General features: G+C 38.8%; 1 protein-coding gene across 2 annotated transcripts in view; it reads right to left on the reverse strand.

The window, feature by feature from the left end:
• Positions 1-2507: 2507 nt before the first annotated feature.
• The window catches only part of ACADSB (acyl-CoA dehydrogenase short/branched chain), a 28050-nt gene continuing 3085 nt past the window's right edge, over positions 2508-27472 (reverse strand). For both annotated transcript variants that reach the window (XM_073354142.1, XM_073354141.1), the window contains exons 2-11: positions 26542-26701; positions 25511-25611; positions 24788-24994; positions 22482-22652; positions 15502-15627; positions 14959-15051; positions 6584-6673; positions 4802-4939; positions 3972-4071; positions 2508-2738 (exon numbers count right to left, since the gene is read on the reverse strand). In XM_073354142.1, the coding sequence (XP_073210243.1) occupies positions 2668-2738; positions 3972-4071; positions 4802-4939; positions 6584-6673; positions 14959-15051; positions 15502-15627; positions 22482-22652; positions 24788-24994; positions 25511-25611; positions 26542-26701 (1257 nt within the window). In that variant the 3' untranslated portion in view covers positions 2508-2667. The remainder of the gene's footprint in view (positions 2739-3971; positions 4072-4801; positions 4940-6583; positions 6674-14958; positions 15052-15501; positions 15628-22481; positions 22653-24787; positions 24995-25510; positions 25612-26541; positions 26702-27472) is intronic.

Genomic DNA, 27472 nt, shown 5'->3' on the forward strand with positions numbered 1-27472 from the left:
TATTAAAAATGAGATTGTTAGAGACTCTACAACAGATACAAAATATAGGTATTATATTTAAAAAAATACAGGCACTTTTTAAGAACAACCCCAATATTTTTTAATCTAGGAAAGCACAGGTGCAACATTCCTGTTACTGAAGATGTGATTTCAGTGCAGTTGTTCAGCTGGGTTGACTGAAGACACAAGGGGGAATTCATAGGAGCACTGAAGCCACTTTACAACAACATAACAAAGCTAAAAAGCAGCTGTAAGTCCCATCCTCAGCATGGCAGACTTTCTTGAAGAGGTACAAAGGCAGCGCTGCAACCCATCAAAAGATCCCTGTTGCGGGAGACAGGAGGGCCAATCCTATGCCCAGGTTATTTTGCAGTGCTAACAGCAGAGGTGCAACTTAGGGAAGTCCTGATGGGTTGCCCTAACCCTGCACCGGGGGTCAACTCAGTTCCCTGAAGACTCAGGCAAGAAGGCACAACCCACTCAGTTGCCAAACCAGAGTCTGCACTGGTGCAGCAATGGAATCTAACTCAAGGAGATTAAATAATTTGGCCCAACATGACACTGTCCGTTTCTTGGGAGACTAGTGTTTAGGACAGTGGTATGTCATTTTTTGCCGCAGCAAAGGCTTTAATGGCATCTTGCCAGAAACTCAATAACTGCAATTAATTTGCACACAAATTTGTTTAGGTGTTTATAGATAAATACACATTTATGTAGTGTTTCTCTTGGAAAGTGCTCTGTACTTACTTATATAACTGCACACAGCACTGTAGACAAACATGTTCTGTGTCTCAGTGTTAATGGAAAGACTGGCACTAATTCTCTAAAATCAACTATCTGATGGCTAGCTGAATTTTCAAGATGACCACATGGATAACAGAATGCAGATTTGAGGCTGTTAGGCACATTGCAATATTCTGATTTTTCCAAATCACTTTAAGCGGATCTTTACCAATATGACATACTTCCAGGGAGGTCATACAAAGAGTAGCCCTCTTATACAACCCTTGATATCTGTTCCACAGCAGGTCTTAATAGAAATTCAATATTTTTCCTCACAAAATTTGGATCAAGGCACTTAGGGGCTTGCCTTCACCGCAGTGTTAGCTTCAGGTACTCCTGTCAACATACAAATCTCTAGCTTAAGTTCAGTGGTGCTTTAAACTTCAACTAGCTGGCCCATCAGGGAGTGCAGGTTGAAGCTCAAACACTGCTGATGCTCAAGCTAGTAATAAAGTGGGGATGCAGCTATAGGGTATAGTTCACCATGTTAGCACAACTCATCAGTTGCTAAGCCAATCAATCTGTGTAGCTCAAGTGTTTCACAGTGTGGCTGCTCTCACTCAAGCTAGGCTAGCTGGAGTGGGGTACTTGAGCTAACTGTTGCTGTGAAGACAAGCCCTAAAATAATCAATTCTAATTGAACTGTACCCTCAGCTTCTTTTAGTTTAGCTGGAAGTATGTCTGCAAACAATTTGAAATTTTTTCTCTTGAAAGTCACCAAGGCATTGATCAAATGAATCTTGAAACTTGTTCTCTTCAGCAAAGGGACAACTGTCACCCTAATCTAAGCATTTGTTGGAAGAGTCACTCTACTAAAGCAGTCACATTAAAACTGAAGCTTCAACCAAGGGAGGAATGGTGCAGGGTTGAAGCACAAGCGTTGCAATAATGAAGCCCCAAATTCTAATCCCTACACTGATTCCCTTGGTGGCCTTGGGCAAGTCACAATAGTGACCTACAAATAACTTTTATAAAAATGGCACTATGCTTTTCGCTTCTTTCTGATCATGCACAAGTCTGCTTGTTTTACCTCATAAATATCAAGAATGTTAAGTCTGGGGGGTGGGGGAGGGTAATAAACATGGGGAAATAGTTTTACTTTGTGTAATGACCCAGCCACTCCCAGTCTCTATTCAAGCCTAAGTTAATTGTATCCAGTTTGCAAATTAATTCCAATTCAGCAGTCTCTTGTTGGAGTCTGTTTTTGATGTTTTTTTGTTGAAGAATTGCCACTTTTAGGTCTGTAATCGAGTGACCAAAGAGATTCAAGTGTTCTCCAACTGGTTTTTGAATGTTATCATTCTTGAGATCTGATTTGTGTCCATTTATTTTTTTACGTAGAGACTGTCCAGTTTGACCAATGCACCTTTCAAGATCCCCAATCCAGGGACTGCCAAGGGCCAAGCTGCCAGATATAATTTAGAATAGGCTAAGACTGCTCTAAGTAACCTCAACTGTAGCGGCCCCAAAGGAATCGCTCACCGGAGAAAGGTAGCAAGGATGGCTGAACTATCCAAGTCTACCCATTCTCACCACACCAGACGGCATATAGCTGGCTTTACACCAGCCAATGATACCTCTGCCCTGGGGGAAATCAGCTGTCCCTTCAGGTGTCTTTGTGCCCTTTTGTGCCAGTAGAGCAGGTTGAGGATTTATCTCCTGTTTCTTTGTTTACTTTTGTCGATCTGTACAGTCTGAAACAACCCAATCACTTAAATCATTGCACTGTTTTAGAAGTGTTTTAGGGATAAAATTCCACCATTAGGGTTTTTTTTTTTTAAAAACAAACACACAATTTGGAATAAATATGTAACCCTTGATTTCACCAATGAGGCATGCTGATTCTAAATTTCAGTGTGAACAGTCACAACGTCCTTGCCGTTTTCAGTATTCTTGAGCTATGCATTTTGCAATTGTATTCAGCTGGATATTTGAAGTTCCTTCATATATTGTACCTGAAACAAACCAAAGGAAATAAAACTAAACTAAGCATATTAACAGTAATTTAAATCCTTGTTTTAAAGATCCAATTAAAGCTCTAAGACAATAAAGCAAAGATTCATATTAACAACCAGAAGCAGAGCTGATATTCACATAAAATATTACAGTATTTTACTGTTGACTATAGTGAAGCAAACTTTCTTGTTGGTATATAATATCAATAGTTGACTTATTTTGGGGGGTAAGAAATTTCCATGAACAGCAATTCCCACATTTCAAGTCAAATTTTAAAGTATTTACAGCTGACATCAGCCATTAAAGCCAGAAGTCAGACTAAAACTGTCAAAACTATCAAAGTGACTTAGTACAGGACTTAGAAGCGTAAATAGCCAAGTAACTTTTGAAAGTGAGACTTGTACTCCTAAGTCACTTTGACACTTTTTAACCCAAACTCTCTCCTCCCTCTTGTGGTTTCAATTTAATTTTTAAGTACCTTTGATAGTAATTTGAACTGAAATTTGGATTGAACAGTAACATTCACACTAAAGCAATACACACACACACACACTATTTTTTTAACTCTGAATTAAATACAATAGACAGACTGACTCATATATCTAGATATTTATGACCCTTATCAGTGTCATATCTCAGTGTTTATTTGTTGAAAGGAAAATACCTCTGACAAATTGGTATCCAAGTAATTGAAACACAAGGGAGGATACAATAGAGGTATATAAAATCAGGAGTGGTGTGGAGAAAGTAAATAAGGAAAAGTTATTTACTTGTTCCCATAATATAAGAACTAGGGGCCACCAAATGAAATTAATGGGTAGCAGGTTTAAAACAAATAAAAGGAAGTTCTTCTTCACTCAGCGCACAGTCACCCTGTGGAACTCCTTGCCTGAGGAGGTTGTGAAGGCTACGACTATAACAGGGTTTAAAAGAGAACTGATAAATTCATGGAGGTTAAGTCTATTAATGGCTATTAGCCAGGATCGGTAAGGAATGGTGTCCCTAGAACTCTGTTTGTCAGAGGGTGGAGATGGATGGCAGGAGAGAGATCACTTGATCATTACCTGTTAGGTTCACTCCCTCTGGGGCACCTGGCATTGGCCACTGTCAGTAGACAGGATACTGGGCTGGATGGACCTTTGGTCTGACCAAGTAAGGCCGTTCTTATGTTAACCTTGAAACAATACCAAACCCACGTCTATATTATATATTCGTAAGTAATTGCTGCTTACCAATTTTGCAGTCTCGATAGTATTTTTCAATTGGATAATCTTTTGTGAATCCAACTCCACCCATCCATTCAATACATTTACTAGTCGTCTGTGTTGCAACCTAAGGAAAATTAGATTCACAATTACCATCCCAGGACACATCTTTGCCAAGAAGTCAGTCAATGTCATTTGTTCCATCTAATTTCAGAAAAGCAAAGCAATAATTAAAGCAGCAATTGGACGGAAAGGGAAAGAATGGAGATTTGAGTCACCTATTCTATGCAAACTTTATAAGAATGTTGTTTGTGCACCAATTTAAGGTTCATTCCCACTTCACCCACCTGATGACATGAAGAAGTCAGAATAGTTATTTGCAATAGTCCCTTCCCTACCAAGAAAGAAACTTTAATTGCTGTTTTGGCTACCATTGCAAGTGAAAAGGAAGTGATTCTATGCCCATAGACATTTCTGGATTTTATATCCAGAATTATCATCATGACTGGGAGAGGCGTTCTTGACCACAGATTAATTCCCCCCTATCTTACCATAGCAGTGAATTCTGAGGTGATGGAATCTTTCAGAGCATCTCCTTGAGGGTGAATGCTAGTATTTGAGGTTTTATTGAGTGCATAAATAATACTACACTTCCTTTCTTTAATTCTGCTGTTTGAGGGTTTTTTGTCCTCTATTTAAGAGGGTTATTCTGTTTATCCCTCAGTTGTCCTACTTTCATCCTGTCTGAAAACTATGCTTAATTTACAAAGAAAACAAGGAACATATTTAGCAAAAATAAGGCTTTAAAACAAAAAGCAAGTGAACTAAGAGTACCAAATAAGGCAAATATTGGTTACCTCGGCAGCATAATACTTGGCCATGCTTGCTTCTTTTCTGAATGGCCTTCCTGCTTCTACGAGTCTGGCTGCATTATAGGTCAGCAACCGTGCAGCTTCCAGCTGGGTGGCCACTTGAGCTATCTGATGTTGCATTCCCTGTAATAAGCAGGCCTGATGTTAGACAGAACTTACAACACATCTAATATTCTTTAAAGTATTATCCAGCTGCCTAACTTCAATATGCAGCAAAATGTGTATTGCTTTTCAAAGATTTAAACCTGCATTCTGAAATAAAATATGATCGTGGATTATTAAAATGTTTTCCCCCGCTCCTTTCTGCACTTTCAGAGGTGGTAAGACTTCATCTGGGCCAGCAGGAGAAAGAAAATCTGAGCCACCTGAAAAATTGCACCTGTCTTTTTTCTTCCCTTCCTCCTGGATACTCAGCTTCATGTAATTGAGGAGGGAGAGCTCCTTGGCTGATTGGTTAGACAGAAGGTTGCACTATAAGGCTGTTGGCTTCTGAGTATTCACGACTGGGCTGATAAGCTTTTTTCCTCATTCTGCATCCTGATCAAAACTTCCCTCCCCTCACAATTGGAGCAGAACTGGATTTTGGGGCCCTGCTGTGGGTATCACACTAACAGACTTCTGGGAGCAAGGAATGAATATTTCCCTCGCTGCCTGATTGATCTGAACATTCGCTTCCTCCCCTCCCCACCCCCAGCCAATCTTCCGCACAGCAACACAGGGACCCAATGGGCACATTAGGTTGTAAAATTTGTTACAACTTGGTAAGTTGAAGTCTAAATATTAAGATGAATGAACTTGAGTGCGTAGTATTAAATGAGGATTTGATACAATAAGCATCACAGAAACTTGGTGTACCAATGATAATCATTGTGACACAGTAATATCAGGATACAAACTAAAGAGGAATAAGAGTAGGTTACGCTGGCGGGAAAGTGGCACTATATATACAAGAAAGCATAAAGTCAAATATAATCAAACTGTACTACAGAATCTGTATGGATAAAAATTCCATGCTTGAATAGTAAGAGTATAGCAGTAAGAATATACTACTGACCATCTGATCCAGATAGTGATGGTGATTGTGAAATGCTCAGGGAGATTAGAGGGGTTACAAAAATAGAAAACCCAACAACAATAGGAGATTTCAACTATTGCCCTATTGACTGGGTACTTATTGCCTCAGGACAGGATGCAAACATAAAATTTCTAGGTACCATTAATGACTGCTTGTTGGAGCAGCTAGTCCTGGAACCCACAAGGGGAGGCAATTCTTGATTTACTCCTACGTAGAGCAAAGGATCTGGTCCAGGAGGTGAATATGGCTGAACCATTCAGTAATAGTGACTCCAACTCCATTCCCCACCTTAAGAAGATGACGTCTTCTAATGTACTTCCAATTCGAGAATAGCAGTGAATCATGCCCCCGCCGAATGAGTACTTGAACTATGCACTTAAGAACATAAGAATGACTACACTGGGTCAGACCAATGGTCCATCTAGTCCAGTGTCCTGTCAGGTTTTAATTATTGTATGAAATAGATGCACAAACAGATGCACAAAAACCATTAGATCTGCAGATCACATATGCCAAATTCAGGTTTATCTGAATTTCTTTTCAATTTGCCATTTACAGACATTGAGAAGGGGAGACATTAAATAACACAACAGCACTATAGTTATTCAATCAAATGACTCATTCCTGACATTTTCTATTATGTTTACGACTCTTTTAAGTAGACAGCTTTTAATATATACACTGATGAATACCTGAAAATCAAATATGCTTTTCCCAAACTGGACTCTCTCCTTTACATATGGAATTGTGTGGTCAAAACATCCCTGTGCCAATCCCAACATCTGTGAATGAACAGAGAAACAAAGATTACACTGAGTAAACAATTTGTACATTTAATGTACCCAACGGAGGTAATAATTACAGTAATTCTTTTTCTGGGCAGATGGTGTGCCTTTTTAATTTTTCAGCATTCAAGGAGATGAGCTTAGTTTTTCTCTGTAAAAAGAAATATGCTGTGTGTAGTATCAGGAATAATGAAACCAAAGATGATGTAAATACAAAATATAATAAAACAATTCTAACCAGAACCTTAGCTGAGGTTTTACTACTGTTAGAATTCTTGTCCAGGTGAGTCATGATAAAGAGTCTGCATGAAGAACAAGCCTATTCCATAACCATCTGGATACACAGTGAAGCCCTATAAATCAAGGCAAGACATTAGCGAAAATGATGTGGTGAACTTTTCTGTAAAATTCAGAGGAATCAAAAGATGGCCCAAGCAGTCTTTTCTAATCTCAGTGTACGATCCTGTGAAAAGCCCTAATTGGTATACAGTGATTTTCCTGTCTAAAGCAAACAGTGAATAAATATAAATATATATAGTACCTATAGAAACTCAATTATAATCAAATTATTTTGCTGTTATGAAGGTGCCAGATTGACAGCATAAAAAATTAGAGTAATTTATCTACAGAACTGGTACAAAGGAGGTGGCAGTAGCACAGTTCCCCCATAATGTTCTGGAGAGACTACCTTTAGAGGACAGTTTTAAGGGACTGATGCCTATTCAACCTTTAGCAGCTCTACCGAAGCTACCAAAAGGGCAGCTAGTTGTGATCTGGACACCTGCTTATTAACAACTGGAGTAATAGTAACAATTAACTTCATATAGGCCGCCAAAGAGACATCAGACAGCAAAACTTTGACTCATCACCAATCTAGCTGAGATGGATGAAAATAAGTGACCTAGAAATTGAAAGTATTGCAATACAAATCCCCTGAGCCTTTGACTCCCTGAACATGCTGTCTCAGATATCCAACATGTTAGATGAACCCATTTAAACTCTTACTCCTACCTAATGACTCAAAACTGACGTCATAGGAAACAAGTACAAGTTTTTCTTTAACACCAGCTCGGACCACAAATTGAATATAAGCTAACAATGTGACAAAGCTGCAAAAAAGGAGAAGGAAAAAAAAGCTAATATTCTGGGGTGTGTTAACAGGAGTGTTTTACATAAGATGTGGAAAGTAATTTTTCTGCTCTACTCAGCACTGGTGAGGCTTTAGCTGGAGTATTGTGTCCAGTTTTGGGCACCACATTTCAAGAAGGATGTGGATAAAGTCCAAAGGAGAGATATAAAAATGATAAAAGATTTAGAAAACCTGACCTATGAGGAAAGGTTAAAAAACGGCCTTTAGTCTTGAGAAAAAAAGACAACTGGGGGGGGGGAGGGGGGTGACCTGAGAAGTCTTCAAATACATCAATGGCTTTTATAAACATGATGGTGATCAGTTGTTCTCCATGTCCACTGAAAGCCGGACAAGTAGTAATCAGCTTAATCTACAGCAAGGGAGATTTATGTTAGACATTAGGAAAAAAGATAGTTAAGTATTGGAATAGGTTACCAAGAGAGGTTGTGGAATCAGTCATTGGACGTTTTTAAGAACTGGTTAGACAAACACCTATCAAGGATGGTCTAGGTATACCTTTGTCACGCCTCAGCATGGAGGGAATTGATCTCTTGAGGTTCCTTCCAGCCCTACATTTCTGTCATTCCACAGCCTTCTATTAATGCTAACGGGAGTTAAACAAGCATCAGAAATAGAATATACTTGTAATTGGCGAATGTGACGTATTGAGCTCTGGGGCCAGTTGTGTCTGACATACCACAAGGCTGCCACATATCATGACCCCTATTTACTATTTGGGGGGGAAATTAAAATCTCCTATAAAAAAACACACTTTTAAAAACAGCATTTATGCCAGCTTCTGACAGACTGGTCTGAGCAAAGATGATCAAGCAAAGATTTTCAGATCTGGATAGAAGATTAATACTCATGAAGAATACTTTACTGCAAAGAAAATCATGAAGAAAAGATCCCACAAGCTCTCATAACTCTTCTTACAAGAGAGGGACTATTAGAGAATCCATTAATAATAGTGAGACAATATGGGTGAAATAATATCTTTCACTGGACCAACTTCTGTTGGTGGGAGAAACAAGCTTTTGAGCTACACAGAGCTCTTCTTCTGCTATGTGAAAGGTACTCAGAGCATCACAGTTAAATACAAGGTCAAACAGTTAGTTTAGCATAAGTAGTTAGCACATATTCTAAGGGGACATTCAAGGTGAAGTGGCCCATTAACATCACTGTAGTCATAGGACAAAAATGGAAGTTAGTGAGGTATAGATTGTTGTAAAAGCCATAAATTCAGTGTCTTTATTAAGGCCATGATTTTTAACGTCTAGCAAAGTTATGAATTTACTAGTAAGAGTCAGATGCTCAATTAAACCAATTAGGATCCTAGCTGGTTTCATTCTGTATTCAGCTACACATATAGAAGTTTCCTAACAGGAGCAAAGAAAAAGACAGAAAATGAAACAAACAAGAGGCACGTGCAACAAAAAATAGAGATGGAAAGGGAGACAGACAAGGGACATGAACAGCTGGTAAGAAAGCAGAATTAACAGTGATGATCCTGAAACTGGAATCTCACAAAAATAAAACAACCCCCCCAAAAAAACAACCAAACAAAAAACAATACCTTTTCCACTGAGAATGATCTGGGCCACTAGAGTATAAAGATGGGCTACTAACATTTGGTAACCAACTATTTGATCAGTTGAACTACGTTACTTTATTTTTATATGGTGCCCCAACGTGTGTTATTTTACAGATCCTTAGGAAGACAGGTCTTTGACTGAAAGCCAAGTGTCCCAATCAGAGAAGACAAGCGCCTTTCCAGTAATTAAAGTGGGGGGGAGGGGAGAGGTGCAGAGTTTTTATTTTTCAAACATGAATTCAAGGGGGCGGGGAAAGATTGTACACATAGGCCAGAGCTACATAGGAGAAATTACAAGGGTTATGTTATCCCAGATTCCATAGATGCTTCCTCCAGAGCCACTGGAACTCAAACAGTATTTATCCTCTACTCGCTCTTAAAATTCTGGAGGAACACAGTACAAAATAAAATAAAAATAGATAAAGGGAAGAAGAAAATATAGTTGTAGTACATTCTTAATTAGCTATACTATATGCTACTCTTTTCCACTGCACTGAAGACAAACAAATGAGCACATGTAACATCACAAATAACTCTTTTACATTAAAATTATTTGAAACTGTTTTCATAGAAACAATCACATTTATAAGAAATTCATTTCCTTCTAAACTATTACTGCTGCAAAACTAAACTCAATTCTACAGGGTTTTTAGAATTGCTGTTCTTCATTCAGGCACATATCTCTTCATTTGAAGGTGCCAAAAACAAGTATTAGCTAAGATATAACAAATACCTACCTTAACTTTTAATTAGGTTACAAGGGTAACTCGCAGTAATTAGATTAAGACCTTGACAGTGTACTTTACTGCCAGAAGAGCTATGTTATTTATATCTCTGAGAACAATCCGAGCCAGTGATCTAGATTTTTTTTAAGGCCATACCTGACAAAGTCTAATCACAGATAATCTTCAGAAATGATGGAAAAGCCAACCCTATTTAGTGTCATGCTACATTACCATGTGGAAAGCATGCATTTAAGCACGACCTATTACTCCTGGTCTGTCTGCCAGCAGCTGGAAAAGGAATAAGGAAGAATAACAGCCTTCAAAATGATAGGGACAGACACACCACCTCTACTGCATAACAAAAATAATATTTTTTGCATTAATTATATTTCCCTTTAAAAGCAAAGGTTGAATGATAAAAACAGCCACAAAACCAAATCAACTTTTATAGGGCTGGACTCTGTTCCCAGTTAAAACAATTAGAATTTATGGATCTGAATCTGACTCTCAACTAAATAGCACATATTTTAAATAATCCAGAAACTTAATTGACATTTTGGTCTAAGGTGCCCTAATGTACATTTTTTAAAGTACAACACCACAAACTTAGCAGACTTCCATTATAACATATCAATTTTGTTCTGGGACCTTTTCATGATTAAGATAAAAAGCTAATATCAAATGTCATTTGCTAAGTATGCAACCAATTTTGTAAGCACTAAATATTATACTTTATTCTTACACCATTAATATCAACTGCAGTATCTGTCAAATAGTTGAATTTGTTTTTTGAAAAATTAACACACATGATGGAAGATATGCACTGTTATTGTAGCCATGTCGGTCCCAGGATATTAGAAAAACAAGGCAGGTAAGGTAATATCTTTTATTGGACCAACTTCTGTTGGTGAGAGAGAGGCCTGGTCTACACTAAGAGTTAGGTCAACGCCAGGCAGCTTATGTCAACCTAACTATGTAAGTACTTACACTAAAAGGCCTAATCAACGCAGAGTGCAGCAAAAGAATTACCTCTTGTGTCTTGCTTACAACACTCCTGCTAATATACCCCAGAATGCTTGGGGTATATGTTTGCTTTTTTTGCAACAGTGTTACATTGTTGACTCATATTTAGCTTGTGGTCCACAATGACCCCCAGATCCCTTTCGGCAGTACTCCTTCCTTCACAGTCATTTCACATTTTGTGTGTGTGCAACTGCTTGTTCCTTCCTAAATGGAATACTCTGCATTTTTCCTTATTGAATTTCATCCTATTTACTTCAGACCATTTCTCCAGTTTGTCCAGATCATTTTGAATTTAAATCCTATCCTCCAAAGCACTTGCAACCCCTCCCTGCTTGATATCGTCCTCAAACTTTACAAGTGTACTCTCTATGCCATTACCTAAACCAGACCCAGAACTGATCCCTGCAGTACCCCATTCATTATGCCCTTCCAGCATGACTGTGAACCACTGAAACTGCTCTCTGGGAAGGTTTTCCAACCAGTTTTGCACCCAGCTTATAGTAGCTCCATCTAGCTTGCATTTCTTTTTTTATGAGAAGGTCATGCGAGACAGTATCAAAAGCTTTACTAAAGTCAAGATATACCAGGTCTACAGCTTCTCCTCTATCCACAAGGCTTGTTACCCTGTCAAAGAAAGCTATCAGGTTGGTTTGACACAATTTGTTCTTTAAAAATCCATGCTGTTACTTATCACCTTATTATCTTCTAGATGTTTGAAACTGATTGCTTAATTATTTGCTCCATTATCTTTCCGGGTACAGAAGTTAAGCTGACTGGTCTGTAATTCCCCAGGTTGTCCTTATTTCCCTTGTTATAGATGGGCAAATATAGTGCCATTTTCCAGTCTTCTGGAATCTCTCCAGTCTTCCATGACTTTTCAAAGATAATTGCTAATGGCTCAGATATCTCCTCAGTCAGCTCCTGGAGTATTCTAGGATGCACTTCATCAGGCCCTGATGACTTGAAGACATCTAATTTGTCTAAGTAATTTTTAACTTGTTCTTTTCCTATTTTAGCCTCTGATCCTACCTTATTTTCACTGACATTCACTGTGTTAGACGTCCAATCACCTCCAACCTTCTTGATGAAAATGAAACAAAGAAGTCATTAAGCACCTCTGCCATTTCTGTTATTATTTCCCCCCCTCATTGAGTAACGGGCCTACCCTGTCCTTGGCCTTCCGCTTGCTTCTAATGTATTTGTAGAATGTTTTCTTTTTACCCTTTATGTCTCTAGCTAGTTTGATCTCGTTTTGTGCCTTGGCCTTTCAAATTTTGTACCTACCTACTTATTTGTTTATATTCATCCTTTGCAATTTGACCTAATTTCCACTTTTTCTAGAACTCTTTTTTGATTTTTAGATCATTGAAGATCTCCTGGTTAAGCCAGGGTGGTCTCTTGTCATACCTCCTATCTTTCCTACGCAGTGGGGTAGTTTGCTCTTGTGCCCCTTAATAATGTCTCTTTGAAAAACGGCCAACTGTCTTCAGTTGTTTTTCACCTTAGATTTGCTTCCCATGGGATCTTACCTACCAACTCCCTAAGTTTGCTAAATTCTGTCTTCTTGAAATCTATTGTCTTTATTTTGCTGTTCTCCCTCCTACCATTCCTTAGAATCATGAACTCTACCATTTCATGATCACTTTCACCCAAGCTACCTTCCACTTCCAAATTCTCAACCAGTTCCTCCCTATTTGTGAAAATCAAATCTAGAGCAGCCTTTCCCTTAGTAGCTGTCTCCACCTTCTGAAATAAAAGATTGTCTCCAATACATTCCAAGAAATTGTTGGATAATCTGTGTCCTGCTGTACTATTTTCCCCAACAGATGTCTGAGTAGTTGAAGTCCCCGATCACCACCAAGTCCTGTGCTTTGGATGATTTTGTTAGTTGTTTAAAAAAAAAAAAAAAAAAGCCTTATCCACCTCTTCTTCCCAGTTAGGTGGTCTGTAGTAGACCCCCTACCATGACATCACCCTTGTTTTTTACCCCTTTTATCTTTATCCACAGACTTTCAACAAGTCAGTCTCCTATTTCCATCTCAACCTCAGTTCAAGTGCATACATTTTTAATGTACAAGGCAACACCTCCTTGATTTTTTTTCCCTGCCTGTGTTTCCTAAGCAAGCTGTACCCTTCTATATAAATATTCCAGTCATGCGTATTATCCCACCAAGTCTCTGTGATGCCAACTATGTCATAGTTGTGTTTATTTACTAGCATTTTGAGTTCTTCCTGCTTATTCCCCATACTTCTCGTATTAGTATACAGACATCTAAGATACTGATTTGATTTCCCCCCTGGTTCTGTCTTCTCTCTCCTTTATTCCTGCTATAACAGACCATACTCTCCCCAAATTCTGACCCTTCTCCCAGGTGTCCATGTTTTTGACTTACCTGTGGGTTCCCCCTTCAAACTAGCTTAAAGCCCTCCTCACTAGATTAGCCAGTCTGTATCCAAATATGCTTTTCCCCTTCCTCGATAGGTGGGCCCCATCTCTGTTTAGCAGTCCTTCTTCCTGGAACAGCATCCCGTGGTCAAGGAAGCCCTCCTGGCGACACCATCTTCGCAGCCAGGTGTGCACCTCTAGGATGCATCTGTCTCTGCCTGGGCCCCTACCCTTGACCAGAAGGATCTAAGAGACTACCACATGTGCTCCCAACTCCTTCACCCTTACTCCCAGAGCCCTGTAGTCACTTCTGATCTGCTGAGGGTCACACCTCACAGTATCATTAGTGCCCACATGGATGAGTAGCATAGGGTAGCAGTCAGAGGGCCGGATGATCCTCGACAATCCCTCCATAACATCTCAGATATTGTCCCCTGGCACGTAGCATACCTCCCAGGATGCCATGTCAGGGCGACAGATGGGTGCCTCCATCCCCCTCAGAAGAGAGTCATCAACCACCACTACCTTACGTTTCCTCCTGGGAGTGGTGACTGCAAACCTCCCAGCCTTGGGGGTACATGGTTTCTCCTCCTCCCCCTTTGGGGGTGATTCCTCATCAGTTATTGCCCATCGGTTTTCCATCACCGTGGTAGATGGGTTCAGAGCAGGGTTGAAGCACTGCCTGCTGCCAGAAGCAACCAGCAGCCAGTGTCCTCCCTGTGACAGAACCATATCCTCCTCCCCTGGCGTGACAGCAGTCCTCTCTAGCTGGATAGCTTCCTCGGCCTTGCATGTCTCCATATGAATACTTTCGAGGAATTCCTCATGGGCATGGATGCGCCTCAGCCTAGCCACCTCCTCCTGTAGCTCTCCCACCTGCTTCCTGAGAGTTTCCACCAGCAGGCATCTTTCACACTGGATATGCTAACTACTTACGCTAAACTATCTGTTTGATCTTGTATTTAGCTGTGACACTCTGAGTACCTTTCCCAGACCTGAAGAAGAGCTCTGTGTAGCTTGAAAGCTTGTCTCACTCAGCAACAGAACTTGGTCCTATAAAAGATATTATCTCACCCACCTTGTCTCTCTAATGATGATGACATTTTAGATATATTTGAAAATTAATAAATTAAGCATTGGAGATTAACTGCTGTTTGTTCTCAACATAGACTATTACAATGGAAACAGAATTTTGCATTATTAAAAGCAATACTATGTACAATAATCAGTGTAATGTATAGTCCTATACCAAACATTATTTCATCTTACAAAAAAGAAGAGTGACATCTAGTGGCAACACGGATTCTTTTCATAAGGTATTTTCTTAATTTTCCCTTACCAACCTCTTTCTTTAATATTTTAAATGTTTCAATCCAAATTCAAACTACAGAATTATCACATTCAATATTAAACAATGTTACTCACCTGTGCAGCAATACCTATTCTGCCCACATTTAGCATTCCAATTGCATACTTATAGCCTTGTCCAAGCTGTCCCAGGATATTGGTCTTAGGAACCTAAAGAATAAAACCACTCAATTATTTTTTCTTTTCTGTTCTGTAACTGCTAGTACCGCTCACAGCTGAATCAGCGTGAATGTTTTATTTAACATGTCTCATAACTGAAGGCAGCAATATAAAATGGGCACCCGATTCCCATAATACTTTTGTTGAACCCTCCCCAACACACACAGGATTATAAGAAGGATGACAGAGAAAATTACTCAGAATTGGACCACTAATGAAAACCTGTATCACTGAGGTGCCAAGTGAGTAATCTAAGTCCCTTAAGTCCTGATTTTCAGGGATGCCGGGCAGCCACAGCTACCCCCAAAAATTTAGCATCTGTGAAAATCAAGTGCTTACCAAGTCTTCTTTCCTAATCCTGTATCATACTCAAGATGTATGCAAGTTACACTTAACAAGGTTACTAAATTTCCGCCTAAACCTCCAGAACACTTACTGTACCTTAACATTTTCAAACGTTACGGGGCACGTAGAAGTTGCTCTGATTCCCAATTTATCTTCCTTTTTCTCTACATGTAGGCCCTCTGTGCCACGATCTACTATGAAGCATGTAATTCCCTTGTATCCCTAAGCAATGAATAAAAAACAAAGAACTGACTTTTAAGATAAAACCAAATGGGCTTTGAATATTTGATTTCTATATTGCAGTATAAACCTATTAAATACTATATTAATGTACAAAATGTGGAACCATCATCTATTTTATTTTCCCCAGCTATATCTTTTGCAATTGCAAAAATTTAACAAAGGCTAAGTCATCTCTTTCTGTAGAAAAATAATAGAGAAAAAAGCACATTTAGAACAGTCTGAGTGGCTCTCTTGGCCATATCAACCATATGGTGAGGAGAGAGAGCTTCAAATAAAGGGGGAAGGATAGGGTCTGTAATACCTATATAGAATGCAAAGCAGTTAGAAATTCTGGCTCAATCCTGCAGGCCTCATGCAACTGAAGTTCCTGCTCTGCGCTCCTTTGAGCTCACTTTACCCGACAGCAAATCCCGTTTTTGCGCTGTGCTCCCATTGGCTCTCCTACTAAAACCGCCTACTTCTACTCGGAGGTGGAAGAATTAGCATTGCTCTCTGAAGCATCACACCATCTTACCAGAGAAATCCTGAGGCCTTTCCCATGAAATCAGGATTTTCAGAGTGGCTGTGTCCTGCGCTTCACCCCATTTCCAGCAACCAGAACCCAATTTCAGCAGAGCCCCAAAGGCCTGATCCTTTGAAGTACCATCAATTCCCATTGATATTAGAGGGACCAGGGGAGTTTAGCACCTTCACAAGCCTTAATAGGAGGCATTCATGTGGTGAGGCTGCAGACAGCGATTATGTATATGACGTTGGGGATGTACATGGTGTTAGGCACCATTCTTTTGCCCATTTTCACGTACAATTTTCTCCTTCTATGCTGTAAAATAGAGTCTTACTCCTGGGAGAATTCTGTGCCACTGCGCACATGAAGAATTCATGTCCAGCACAGAAATTTTTTTCCTGCCCAAGAAGTGCTGCGGTTCTGCATTTTGCCCACCAGAGACTGCTGTGATGCCAGAACATACAGCAGCAGCTGGCCAGCAGTAACACCCTGCAGCCTGCTGCGTTAGAATCATAGAATACCAGGGTTGGAAGGGACCTCAGGAGGTCATCTAGTCCAACCCCCTGCTCAAAGCAGGACCAACCCCCAATTTTCGCCCCAGATCCCAAATGGCCCCCTCAAGGATTGAACTCACAACTCTGGGTTTAGCAGGCCAATGCTCAAACCACTGAGCTATCCCTCCCCCCGTTCATCACAGCATCCGGCCTGTAGAGCCAGGTTAGGAGGCATGGGATCTGGGCAGAGGACAGACAGAGTGGGGCACACAGGGAACTTGCTGGGGGGTCATGGACTGGGGTCCAGAAGGGCTAGTTGGGGGGGGGCAGACTAGGGCAGGACTCAGGAACTAGTGGGGTGACAGCATTGAGCCAGGTGCTGAATGGGAAGGGGTGCAGGGCCACACGGGCATGGGAGCAAATGTGCCTGACTGAATGGGAGAGGCTAGGGGTCAGTCAGGGCCTGCATGGTGGAGGCTCCCCAACTCCCTATCCCTCCCCCCAAAAACTGTTCCATACTTCTGCCACTCACATGCAACAATCCTCCAGGTTCACTCCCAGGCTCCTTCCCTCTCCCTCAGCTTCTCCGTTAGCCAGGACTCCCCCAAGCCTTTGCATTGCTTCTGAGAGATGCGGGAAATACGTTTCTGTATTGTAGTTTAAATGAATTACTCAAAGTTCTGTATTAATTTGCCTAGTAAGGAATCAATTTGTCAAAAAAAAAAATTCTGAATTTTTGTCGTCTATATTATTACAGACATACTTGCTGACAGGTATTTTGAAATAAATTAACAAAATAATTGAAACTGATGTGATTATACTGTGTTATTTTGACATAAAATATGCAGAATTTTAAAATATCATGCACAGAATTTTTAATTTTTTTGTGCAGAATTCCCCTAAGACTAAATAGAGGGGAGCATCTAGTTGAATATTAACATGAAGTCTAAGTTAATAACTATATCCTTCCATAATGGTTTAATTTTTACTTCTCTATGTTAATTTTAAAATGTAAATAATTTAAAGGTTTCTTTCACAGAAACAGGATTAAAAAATAGATGTCTATTGTCACATAATGCTTATTTAATATTAATCACAATGATCAAAAATTAATATTAATCAAGACTGTAAAAGAGAAAAAATATGTAACTAGGTTCTTGAGTCTTTTCAGTGTTCATTTGTAAATAGCGTTCCTGCAACATCATTGAAAGATATTTCCCAATTTCTGTAATGTTATTTTCTATTTCATATTATGTAACATTGTTTAATTTATGTCATTCTCCAATCCCCGGGTCCACTGATTTGTTTACATTTTCTTCATACTGATAAAATCCACTAGAAAAAGTCTGAAGTATTGAATTTGATAATTTATCAATTTATTATTACTGATAGCTCTTACTAGTATGTCTGGTATTTTATGCCATTTCTAAATCTGGTTAAACATGTATTTCCTAACACAGAAGTTACCTTAAATACTTGAACCCAACATATGCAGAGTTTTCTAGAAAACAAAAAAAAGTTAGTATGCCTTTTTTAGTATTACATCTAAAGCATCTAGGTGAGTCACGAGACTTATTATATGTGGAGATGGTAGTGGTGCTAATAATTAAGGTTTTCGGACACATCCCTTTAGAAGACCCTCTTTTCAATTGTTTATAACAGCTTTGCCAAACTTTAACTGTTCAGGCTAAAATTTTCCATGCTGGCTGTTAACCTCATGGGGGTAGAGGGAAGCAGCGGAATTTCAGCAAACATGTTTCAGCCATTTTCAAGATTAGAGAAAATACATTTCCCCCCGGTAAAATACTTCTTAGCACCACTTCATTGAGACTCCCTAAGCCTCCAGGCTTTGGTGCAGGGATTTCAAATTTAGCATGGCAGTAGCTTTTCTTGTTCCCATGAAAAACTGCCCAAATTATAAGCCTTTGAAAGATCTCAGTTCACACATGTTCAGTACAGATTTGTTAGTTTGGCACCTAAATTCTCTAAAGATTCCACCCCCACTGAGGATGCTTCATTCCCAGATTGCACTTGCTCCTCCCATCTGCCAGGTGCTGCTGTGACAGTGGACACAGGGAAGGAGAGCAGGAAAAACATCTCTTTTGTGCTCCCAGTGCTTGTCCTGCTGCAGCCCAGGCAGTGTGGAGATGGAGGAATCAGCCTGGCTGGAATGCAGTAGAATGAGGAATCAGGCCTGAAGGGCGGGGCGGAAGCGACAGAGAGGAAGACTGGGACTGAAAAATAATGGGACTGTCTAGCAAAGAGAGTGGGATCGGTGGGATACAGACTGAGATTGCATTAAGAGCCTGGGGAGACTGGAGCAGAGAGGCATTGTGGGGACTGAGATGGTAAGGAGCCTGGGAGAGAGTGTGACGGGAGAGATTGGATGGTGGAGGGAAGACTTGGACTTAGACAAGGAGACCAGAGGGAAAGATTTAGATTTCTTTTCTCTTTATCCGCCACACATCCTCAGGTGCATAGGGCATCCACCCAGTTTCCACCATTTATTTAGGTCTTGTGCTCTGTGCAGGCTTCTGAGTCCTGTTGACGGATTTAGCTTCTTTCTTTATTGCTCTGCATCATGTTTCCTTAGGTCACCCTTTTTTTTCCTCTTCCCAGGTGGTGTCCATGTTATCTCTTGACGTGGAAGTCATGTTGGTGGCATCATTAATAGCGTGCCCTAAATATGTCCATCATTGTCTTCTTATCATGTTTGATGCTTTAGGTTGGTTTGCTCTACATAGAATTTCTGATGTTGCAAGAAACTTTTTTCCAATGGACTTTGAAGACATTCCACAGGCATTTACTTTGGAATGAGTTGATCTTCTTACAATTTCTGTTGTAGATTTCCATGACTCTGCTCCATAAAGGAGGACAGACATGATGCTGGTGTTAAAAATCCATATTTTCATGAGTGGCAATCATACTACTATTTCAAATCTTTTCAAGCTTATGAAAGCTGTTTGCTGTTTTTTATATTTATTGCTTGACATGTAGCATGGTGTCACCATCACTGCACGCCTGACTCCTTAAACAGGTAAAATTATTTCTTCCTAGTGTTTCTGAGTCTACGCTAATGGTTGCTTTTGGGACACCAATAGCCATATATTGTCCTCCCCTTGTTTATCAACAAACCAACGTGTTTTGCTGTGTCTGCCAAAAGCTGGATTTTTTTTCTATTAAATAATGTGTCAAACTAAGCAGGAAAATGCCATCAGCAAAAACAAGGTCACCCAATTGTGCTTTATCCACTTAGACTGGCTAGGCAAAAAGACTGGAATTGGATTAGAAGCCTGGGTAAGGGAGTGGAGACTGTGATTGATTAGGCAAGGAAACAGACTGGGACAAGGAGCCAGAGAAAAGGCAGAGACTGGTATATAGAGTTGGAAGTGGCGAGAAGCAAGACTATCATAGAGACAGTCTGTCTGAGGGGACAAAGGCAGAATGGGTCAGGTCTTGTGGATGCAGAAAGAGGGACAGAAGAGTATGACCACTTAGAGCACACCCCCAGGAGAACCTAGAAACGAACCTAAGATTCCTCTGCTGTCAGCGACTATTTGTGAAACCCAATGACAAAGTGTTTCTCTCATCCACCTCTAATGGCTAGTCCCCATAAAGGATGACAAGCTACGACTGTTATCAGTTACCAAGTTAGCTCAAGAAGGTCTATGAAGAGGATCTAAAGGTTCCAACACTGTGGATGATGCACACAGAGGTCAGTATAATTCCATATGAGGGAATTCCTATTTTTCAGTTTGCAACCTTGACATTTATAATTTCCTAGTTTTTTTTAAAGAAAGCAATCAAAAGTTAGGATAAACTCAAATTAGGATTGCCCGTTAATACTATTTTTTCAACAGCACACACCTAACTTTTTCAGTATGCAGAATGGACTTGGCATGGGATAAATCAGGACTGTGCAGTGAAAGAGAGTGGTCTGTAGGATAAGTGCTTCGTTTGCTGCAGAAGCTGAAAGGTGTGTACTGAATGCAGGGGGTTGGAAGAAGAGAAAGTGTGGTCTCATGGTTAAGGCAGCTGAGCACTATCCTGGAGAATTGGTTTCTAACCCTACCTCTATCACAGAGTTTCTATGTGATGCAAGGCAAATCACAAACTAAACTTTGCACAGACGTCCACTAAATTGTGTATTCCTCATTTTATGAATGTCAAAATAAGACCCCCGGAGCTGAGCACTCACATCTGCAACTGAAGTTACTAGAAACTGTGTTTTGAACATTTAAAGGGCTATATAAAATACCAAGTATTCTGAAAAAATCAGGTCCTAGGTGACTCAAATTGGGGCACCCAAAATTAGTGGACACTTTTGACCTTAGTCACTCTGTGCTTCAGTTCCCCATCTATAAAATGGTGGTAATACTACTACCTCACAGCACAGTGGAATTGGGAAAATAAATTAGTTAACATTAGTGAAGCACTCAATTGCTACAGTATCATAGAAAAGTCCAAGAGGAAATTAATTTTGTATTCAGATCACAGTTTTAATAGTGTGCAGTAAATAAGGCATGGGACAATATACATGGATTGCATAAGCAACCTTAATTCTGGAATTTACTAATTTTTGGCTACTTCACTTTGCAACCTTAATATTCTCTTAGCATAATTACTGGCTGCAATATTTATAAGCTTTGTGTAAAATACAGGCTACATGATATTTCAGTATATAATCCTATATTGATCTATTCTCACATAGCACATATGTAATTCCCATTTACACTAATGGCAGCTGCACACAAATGGCATTTAACTGAAATTATATTTTGTGTTCATGTGAGAGTTATCCCATTCATTAACTACTGCACTTCAATTTATAGTTTGAAATTGTCTGTTTGTTGACAAAGAAACACATTGCTTCCTTGAATTAATAACTTGCCTCTAAATTTCAGTGTTCATGGAGGAGATTAAAAATAGACTTAGTTGAACTTCAGTGTATCTAATATTGTGGAACTTTTTCTTAATTTAGGTTGCCTACCTATTTACGATTGAAGAAATTAAATAAATAAATAAACAGAATCAATCAATAAATACAGACCTGGATTGGAAATGACATGATTTTCAACTAAAAAGTCAGCTCTTCACTGATGGAACTAAAAGACCCTTTTGATCAGTTGAAACATAAACTTCAATAACTACGTTTTATAAATATTTTCAAGTTAGGCTTTTTTTTTTTTTTTAAATGGGTCACTCCAAAACAATGCTAATAAATAAACAAAACACTTTTTCTTATAATTTAGTTTTGCAGCTCCTCAGTTTTCACCTTTCAATTGCACCATCTTTTTCAGTTAACTAGTGGAAATGTTTTTACATTTTAAACTATGCAGTTTAGGATTTTTTATCTTTACCTTACTTATACCTAAACTGATAAATGAAAAAACATGGCATGTCTCTTTTCAAATGTGCTTTGTCACATGGGCATGTTTTAATATTGTACTAACTTTTCCTTTCCACTGCATATAGGCCTAGTTCTATTGCACTTTTAATCACAGTATCCTGCCAATACCAAACCATTAAAAGATAAGACAACAGAAGTGCCATTAAGATTCAGAATGTCTATTCTTTGACGACACATGATATGTCAATATTTGCTGGTCCCTCATTTGAGCAGTTACTGTTTTGACATTTTTATTTTCCCAGGTGTGTGAAGAAATTTTTTAAAATACTCACCAGGTTCTCCATTTTTTTCATATAGATGATTCAGGGAAAATATGACTAATTTTTAAAAATCAGTTTTTAGTGGGAGCAAGATGCAAAGAATTTACACCACATTACATCAGTATCATATTATCAACAGCCACAACTGTTCCTTAGCAACTTACCAAAGAAGTATTTGCATTTGCCAACACGAAAAACACTCCTGCCTGTTCTGCAAAGCTTATCCACATCTTTGAGCCATTGATAATATAGTAGTCTCCCTTCTTATCAGCATGAGTCTTCAAAGAAAATGCATCACTGCCAGATCCAACCTCAGAAAGGCAGAAACTGCCTGTCTATCAATTGAAGGGAAAACTACATTATAGGTTTTATTTAAAATATATGCATAGCATGCAACATTAATATAAGACTTGAAAGGAAAAAAAGTATAAAGTTGTTAAATATTTCAACCATCTTAACCTACATATTGCGGGTAGTATCAGTTAGGTTTATAGGTGTGAAGACATGGTTGTCTAGAGGTTAGAGCTAGGGAGAACGAAGTCATGACTTTTGCAACATCTTCCCTGCTCTCCCAGACTTACTTACTACCTTATAAGGTTTTGTGAGGATTAATATTGGTATAGTACTGATCCTTGGATAAAAGCATGTCCTCTGGAATGGTGGCTGAAGCATGAAGGGGCATATGAATGTCTAGCATATCTGGCACGTAAATACCTTGCAACGCTGGCGACAAAAGTGCCATGCGAATTCCCATTCTCACTTTCAGGTGACACTGTAAATAAGAAGCAGTCAGCAGTATCTCCCATAAATTTAAACAAACTTGTCTGTCTTAGCAATTGGCTGAACAAGGAATAGGACTGAGTAGACTTGTAGACTCTAAAGTTTTAGACGGTTGTGTTTTTGAGTGCAGTTATATAACAAAAAAAGGTTTACACTTTCACGATAAAGAGAGACTGCACTACAGCACTTGTATGAGGTGAATTGAAAAATACTATTTTTAAAATCATTCTTACAGTGCAAATATTTGTAATAAAAAATAATAATATAAAGTGAGCACTGTTTAATAAATTTCAATTGGTATTCTACTGTTTACCAAAGCTATTAATCACAATTAATTTTTTTTAATCGCAGTTAATTTTTTTGAGCTAATCGCGTGAGTTAACTGCAATTAATCAACAGCCCTAGTACTAACTAGCTAACTGTATTTCAGGGTTTGACCTACCAAGTAAGCTGTCTTAGTGGTTCTGCTGGAATGATGTGTTCTGCCAAAAAGAAAAAAAACCCCAGAGTATGGCAACTGTTCTGGGACCTCAGTTAAGGAGACAGGGCAGATTACAGACTGATACCAATTTCTGTAACTCATGCTGAGTAGTTCCTTACAATTTGTCCCACTGAAATCTATGGGTAACAGAGTAGATACTAAATACAAGTACAGGTTATAGAATCTAGGTCCTAAGCACTAGAACATTTATGCAATACTGTAAATAACATGATTTACATACTTGAAAAAGTCTAATATTCTAAATACCTTTTTCTAACAAACAAGCAGAAAAATCTCACATTTCTGCCTGACGTCTTGATGTTAGAATACTGTCAAACTGACCTCGATGTGTTGTCACAACCCAATCTTACATGAGCTGCATTCAGATTTAATTTTGGTACTCCCGAGTTGCAAGAACAGCATGAGTATGCACCACAACTCACTACATTCACAGAGACACTTATCTGGGCTTCCTACTATTCTACAGCACCACAGTATTGCTTTCTGCATATTACAGTGTATTACTGAGTGATTACATGGATACATATCCCTCAAGTCCACTGCTTTTAAGTTCTTCTCCACAGCAAGTCAAGATTCTTATCAAACTCTATTTAGGATTCCTAATAAAAATATATATATATTTAAGAGTATTCATGATGATTCCATATAGAACAACCTTTTTTGCTTTGCTGATGTTAATGTACACATAATAATCATTCCTTTCCCCCACCCAATTCACTAGTGATAAACACTGTGCCTCTTTTTTTTTTAAAAATAAAAACCTTGTTTATTGTTAAATTCACATCAAAGAACAGTACAAATTGCTGTAAGACAGACAGAATAGGGTAAAAATCTCCTGGAAAAGTTTGGTTCAGGAGAAACTACTAAAAATGCAATCCTCTATTTTTTACATATATGTAACTCCAATTGAAGCCCATGGGAGTTGTGTGCAAAAGGACTGCAGAATCAGCCCCAAATTTCTGAAAAACGTGCAACAGACTTTTCGATTTTCCCCTTCACCCTCCAGATGAAGGGGATATATCTGTGTACATGGAATGACAGATTTCAGGTCTCAAATAGAATTCCAATGTTTGCATATGACGATATTGCCTTAAAATGTAATGCATCATTTAATTCTCTAAATGGACACTAACATTATGAAATCATATAAAATTTTATGTTATTTCATAAAGGACATACTTAACTCACCAAATCTTTAGCCAATCTGGGCAAATAAGTTCTCTTTTGTTCTTCTGTTCCATATGTAATAAACAATTTATTCGTAACTGTGTTCTGGAGTTCACACAGAAGAGCTACAGCTGGGTCAACCTTGGCCAATTCCTCTACCACCAGTATGGTAGAAAAAAATGAAGATCCAGTTCCTCCATACTCTGGTCCAAGCTCAATACTCATTAGCTAAAAGGGAGAGAATGAAATACAACTGTTCTGGGGAGATCATCACAGACAGTAATTTAGGCTGACAAGATTTTCAAATATTTTCACTACTGGAAAAAAAATTACTTCAGAGGTAAGAAGCAATTAAAATACTTTTGTGCAAGTCAGAGAATATAAAATCTCTTCAGATCCCTCTGCAATGCCTGCAATAAATTAACCAGCTAATAGTCACTGCAGAGGGGTCAAGATAGGGTTATTTACTCATACAAAAAACAAAATACAGAGCTATCAACACATATGCGATTCATCACCATGACTACTCTGATATAGTTATGTCAGAATTTAAATGTCAGAATGAAACACAACATTTTAACTTTTCTAACTGTAATTTCTCACTAAACATCGATTTAGGGTTGAAAACAGAAAAGGTAACATTCATTCAAACGACTTAATCTAAAACAAAAAAAAAGTTGCACAACTGGCAGTAACATTTAATAACAATGTAACCCTTGAATTAAAATAATAAAATATGCAGACCCCTTGTTCAAATAGTCCTTGCAGTACAGATTCATCCATTTCTGCATTTGCATCCATTGCTTTTACCAAAGGTGCAATTTGGTCTTGAGCAAATTTTTTCACTATAATGAAGAAAAAGAAAGGATGTAAGTATTCTAGCCAATTCTTTAAATAATATCTGAGTCAGCAATTTAGTATTTGTAGCAAGGCATATGTACCATTCAGTGCCTAATGCAGGGAGATCCCAAAGATATCCAACACCCTAACCCAGTGGTGTCCCAGGAAGGAAGATCAAGTGCTCCAGAGAGCAATATGGGTGTTTTGGGTTAAGAGGTTTAACAGTTTCAGCTAGATGCAAGTCCCTGTGCTGACATAAGTGGGCACTACCAATTTACAGCTCAGACCCTTTTTAAATTTCTGAGAGTTCTCATATGAGAGCACTTTGCTGACCAAAAGTCAGGTCAGAAACCCTGGAGACATAAGAGCTCTCCTGTTTAGTTTGTTTGATATTTATATTAGGGGTTTTTTTTTGTTTTTTAAGAGGTTACAGACTTAAAAATGCTTTCAGCGAATGTGGCCAGACACCTTGCTGGAGTGTATTATTTTGGTCGAACAAGAACCCTGTAAATGGTAAACTGGAAAAAGGTTTTTTGCTTAATCTATTTCTTCTGTTTACTCTCTCTAGCTGATCAGGCCATGGCCCAGTTACAACTATTTTGATCCAATTCCTAGTGGACAGGTCTCCATATCACAACTTGGGGGAGGCTTTCGCTCTGCCCTCAAGCCCCCATCAACCATTGCCCCCATTTCTGTCCCTCTTTGAAAACAAGCCCCAGTGACTCCACAGTGATCCCTGCACTCTTCCTGCACGCTCTGCCTAGTCCTCAGTGTGTGGCGTCACTGCTTAGCCCTGCCGTTCCACAGGAAGGAGGGCTGTCAAGAAAGAGTCAGGCTGTTTTGGACAGAGAGATGGGGGGTGAGATGATCACGGACAGTTAAAGGACTAACATGCATCCAGTGGCTCCATGTTAAGAGTTTGAACAGCAAGTTACCCATTTCTTTCATCATCATCTCTTCTTCTGTAAGTGTGTCAAGGGGAGCACACACTACCCGCTCATTGGCTAGGTTTGCCATAGCTTCTGATTTGGATGATTTACAGACACTAGGAGGAGCCTTCCAAGAAGCCAAGTAGATTGGCATGTTTCTTCTTAGCTGTTGACAAATAATAATAAAGAAAGTTATAAAAACTGATTTTGATGCACAGAAAACATTGTTCAAGTATTTATAAACAGGAATATAAATTTTCACCCAATGTTTTTATTCTCTATTCAGTAACTGAAAAAGAAATACAATTACACATAATTAATTATTTTCAATTATACTAATTTCAAGTTTTTGAGCACTTGCAACAAAGGGGCTCGACCAATTTAATTTCCTTTCAACCTGTGTCTTTCAGTCCTACAAACTATTTTCTTCCTGTCAGTTTTCTATACCTTGGTAAACATATTGTTATTTTGACAAGGATTCAAAAATATTAATGTTTTTAAAATGTGAATAGTTTTGAGAATTGCAGCTACCAGCTAGAATCTGTTTTCAGTACTGCTAATATTAGAAGCTTTCTGGAATGTTCACGTTAATAGCTGTACATTTTAACAAATTTTATCTCCAATCAAAACATAATTGTATTAAATTCTAAAAGTTTCTTTACAATAATAGTCCTATTCACTGTTTTCAGTGGGTCTGCCTTGAGACCAATCAACTAGTAATGCTAGCAACTACATGGACTGTTGTACAAATACTCTATTTTTATTAAAGCTTGAATGCGTTTTTATTTTTGTTCTTGTTCCTAACTGTTATGCAGCCCCAGCATCCAAATCATTCAGCTACAATGCATATTATTAAACATGTGGCTAAAATAATTTTACAACTTACGGCACAACTGTGATAGAACTTGTCAAAATACACTGTAATCTAACATTTTAT

This window comes from Lepidochelys kempii, chromosome 7 (assembly GCF_965140265.1).
Source record: "Lepidochelys kempii isolate rLepKem1 chromosome 7, rLepKem1.hap2, whole genome shotgun sequence".
In the NCBI taxonomy this organism is placed as follows: Eukaryota; Metazoa; Chordata; order Testudines; family Cheloniidae; genus Lepidochelys; species Lepidochelys kempii.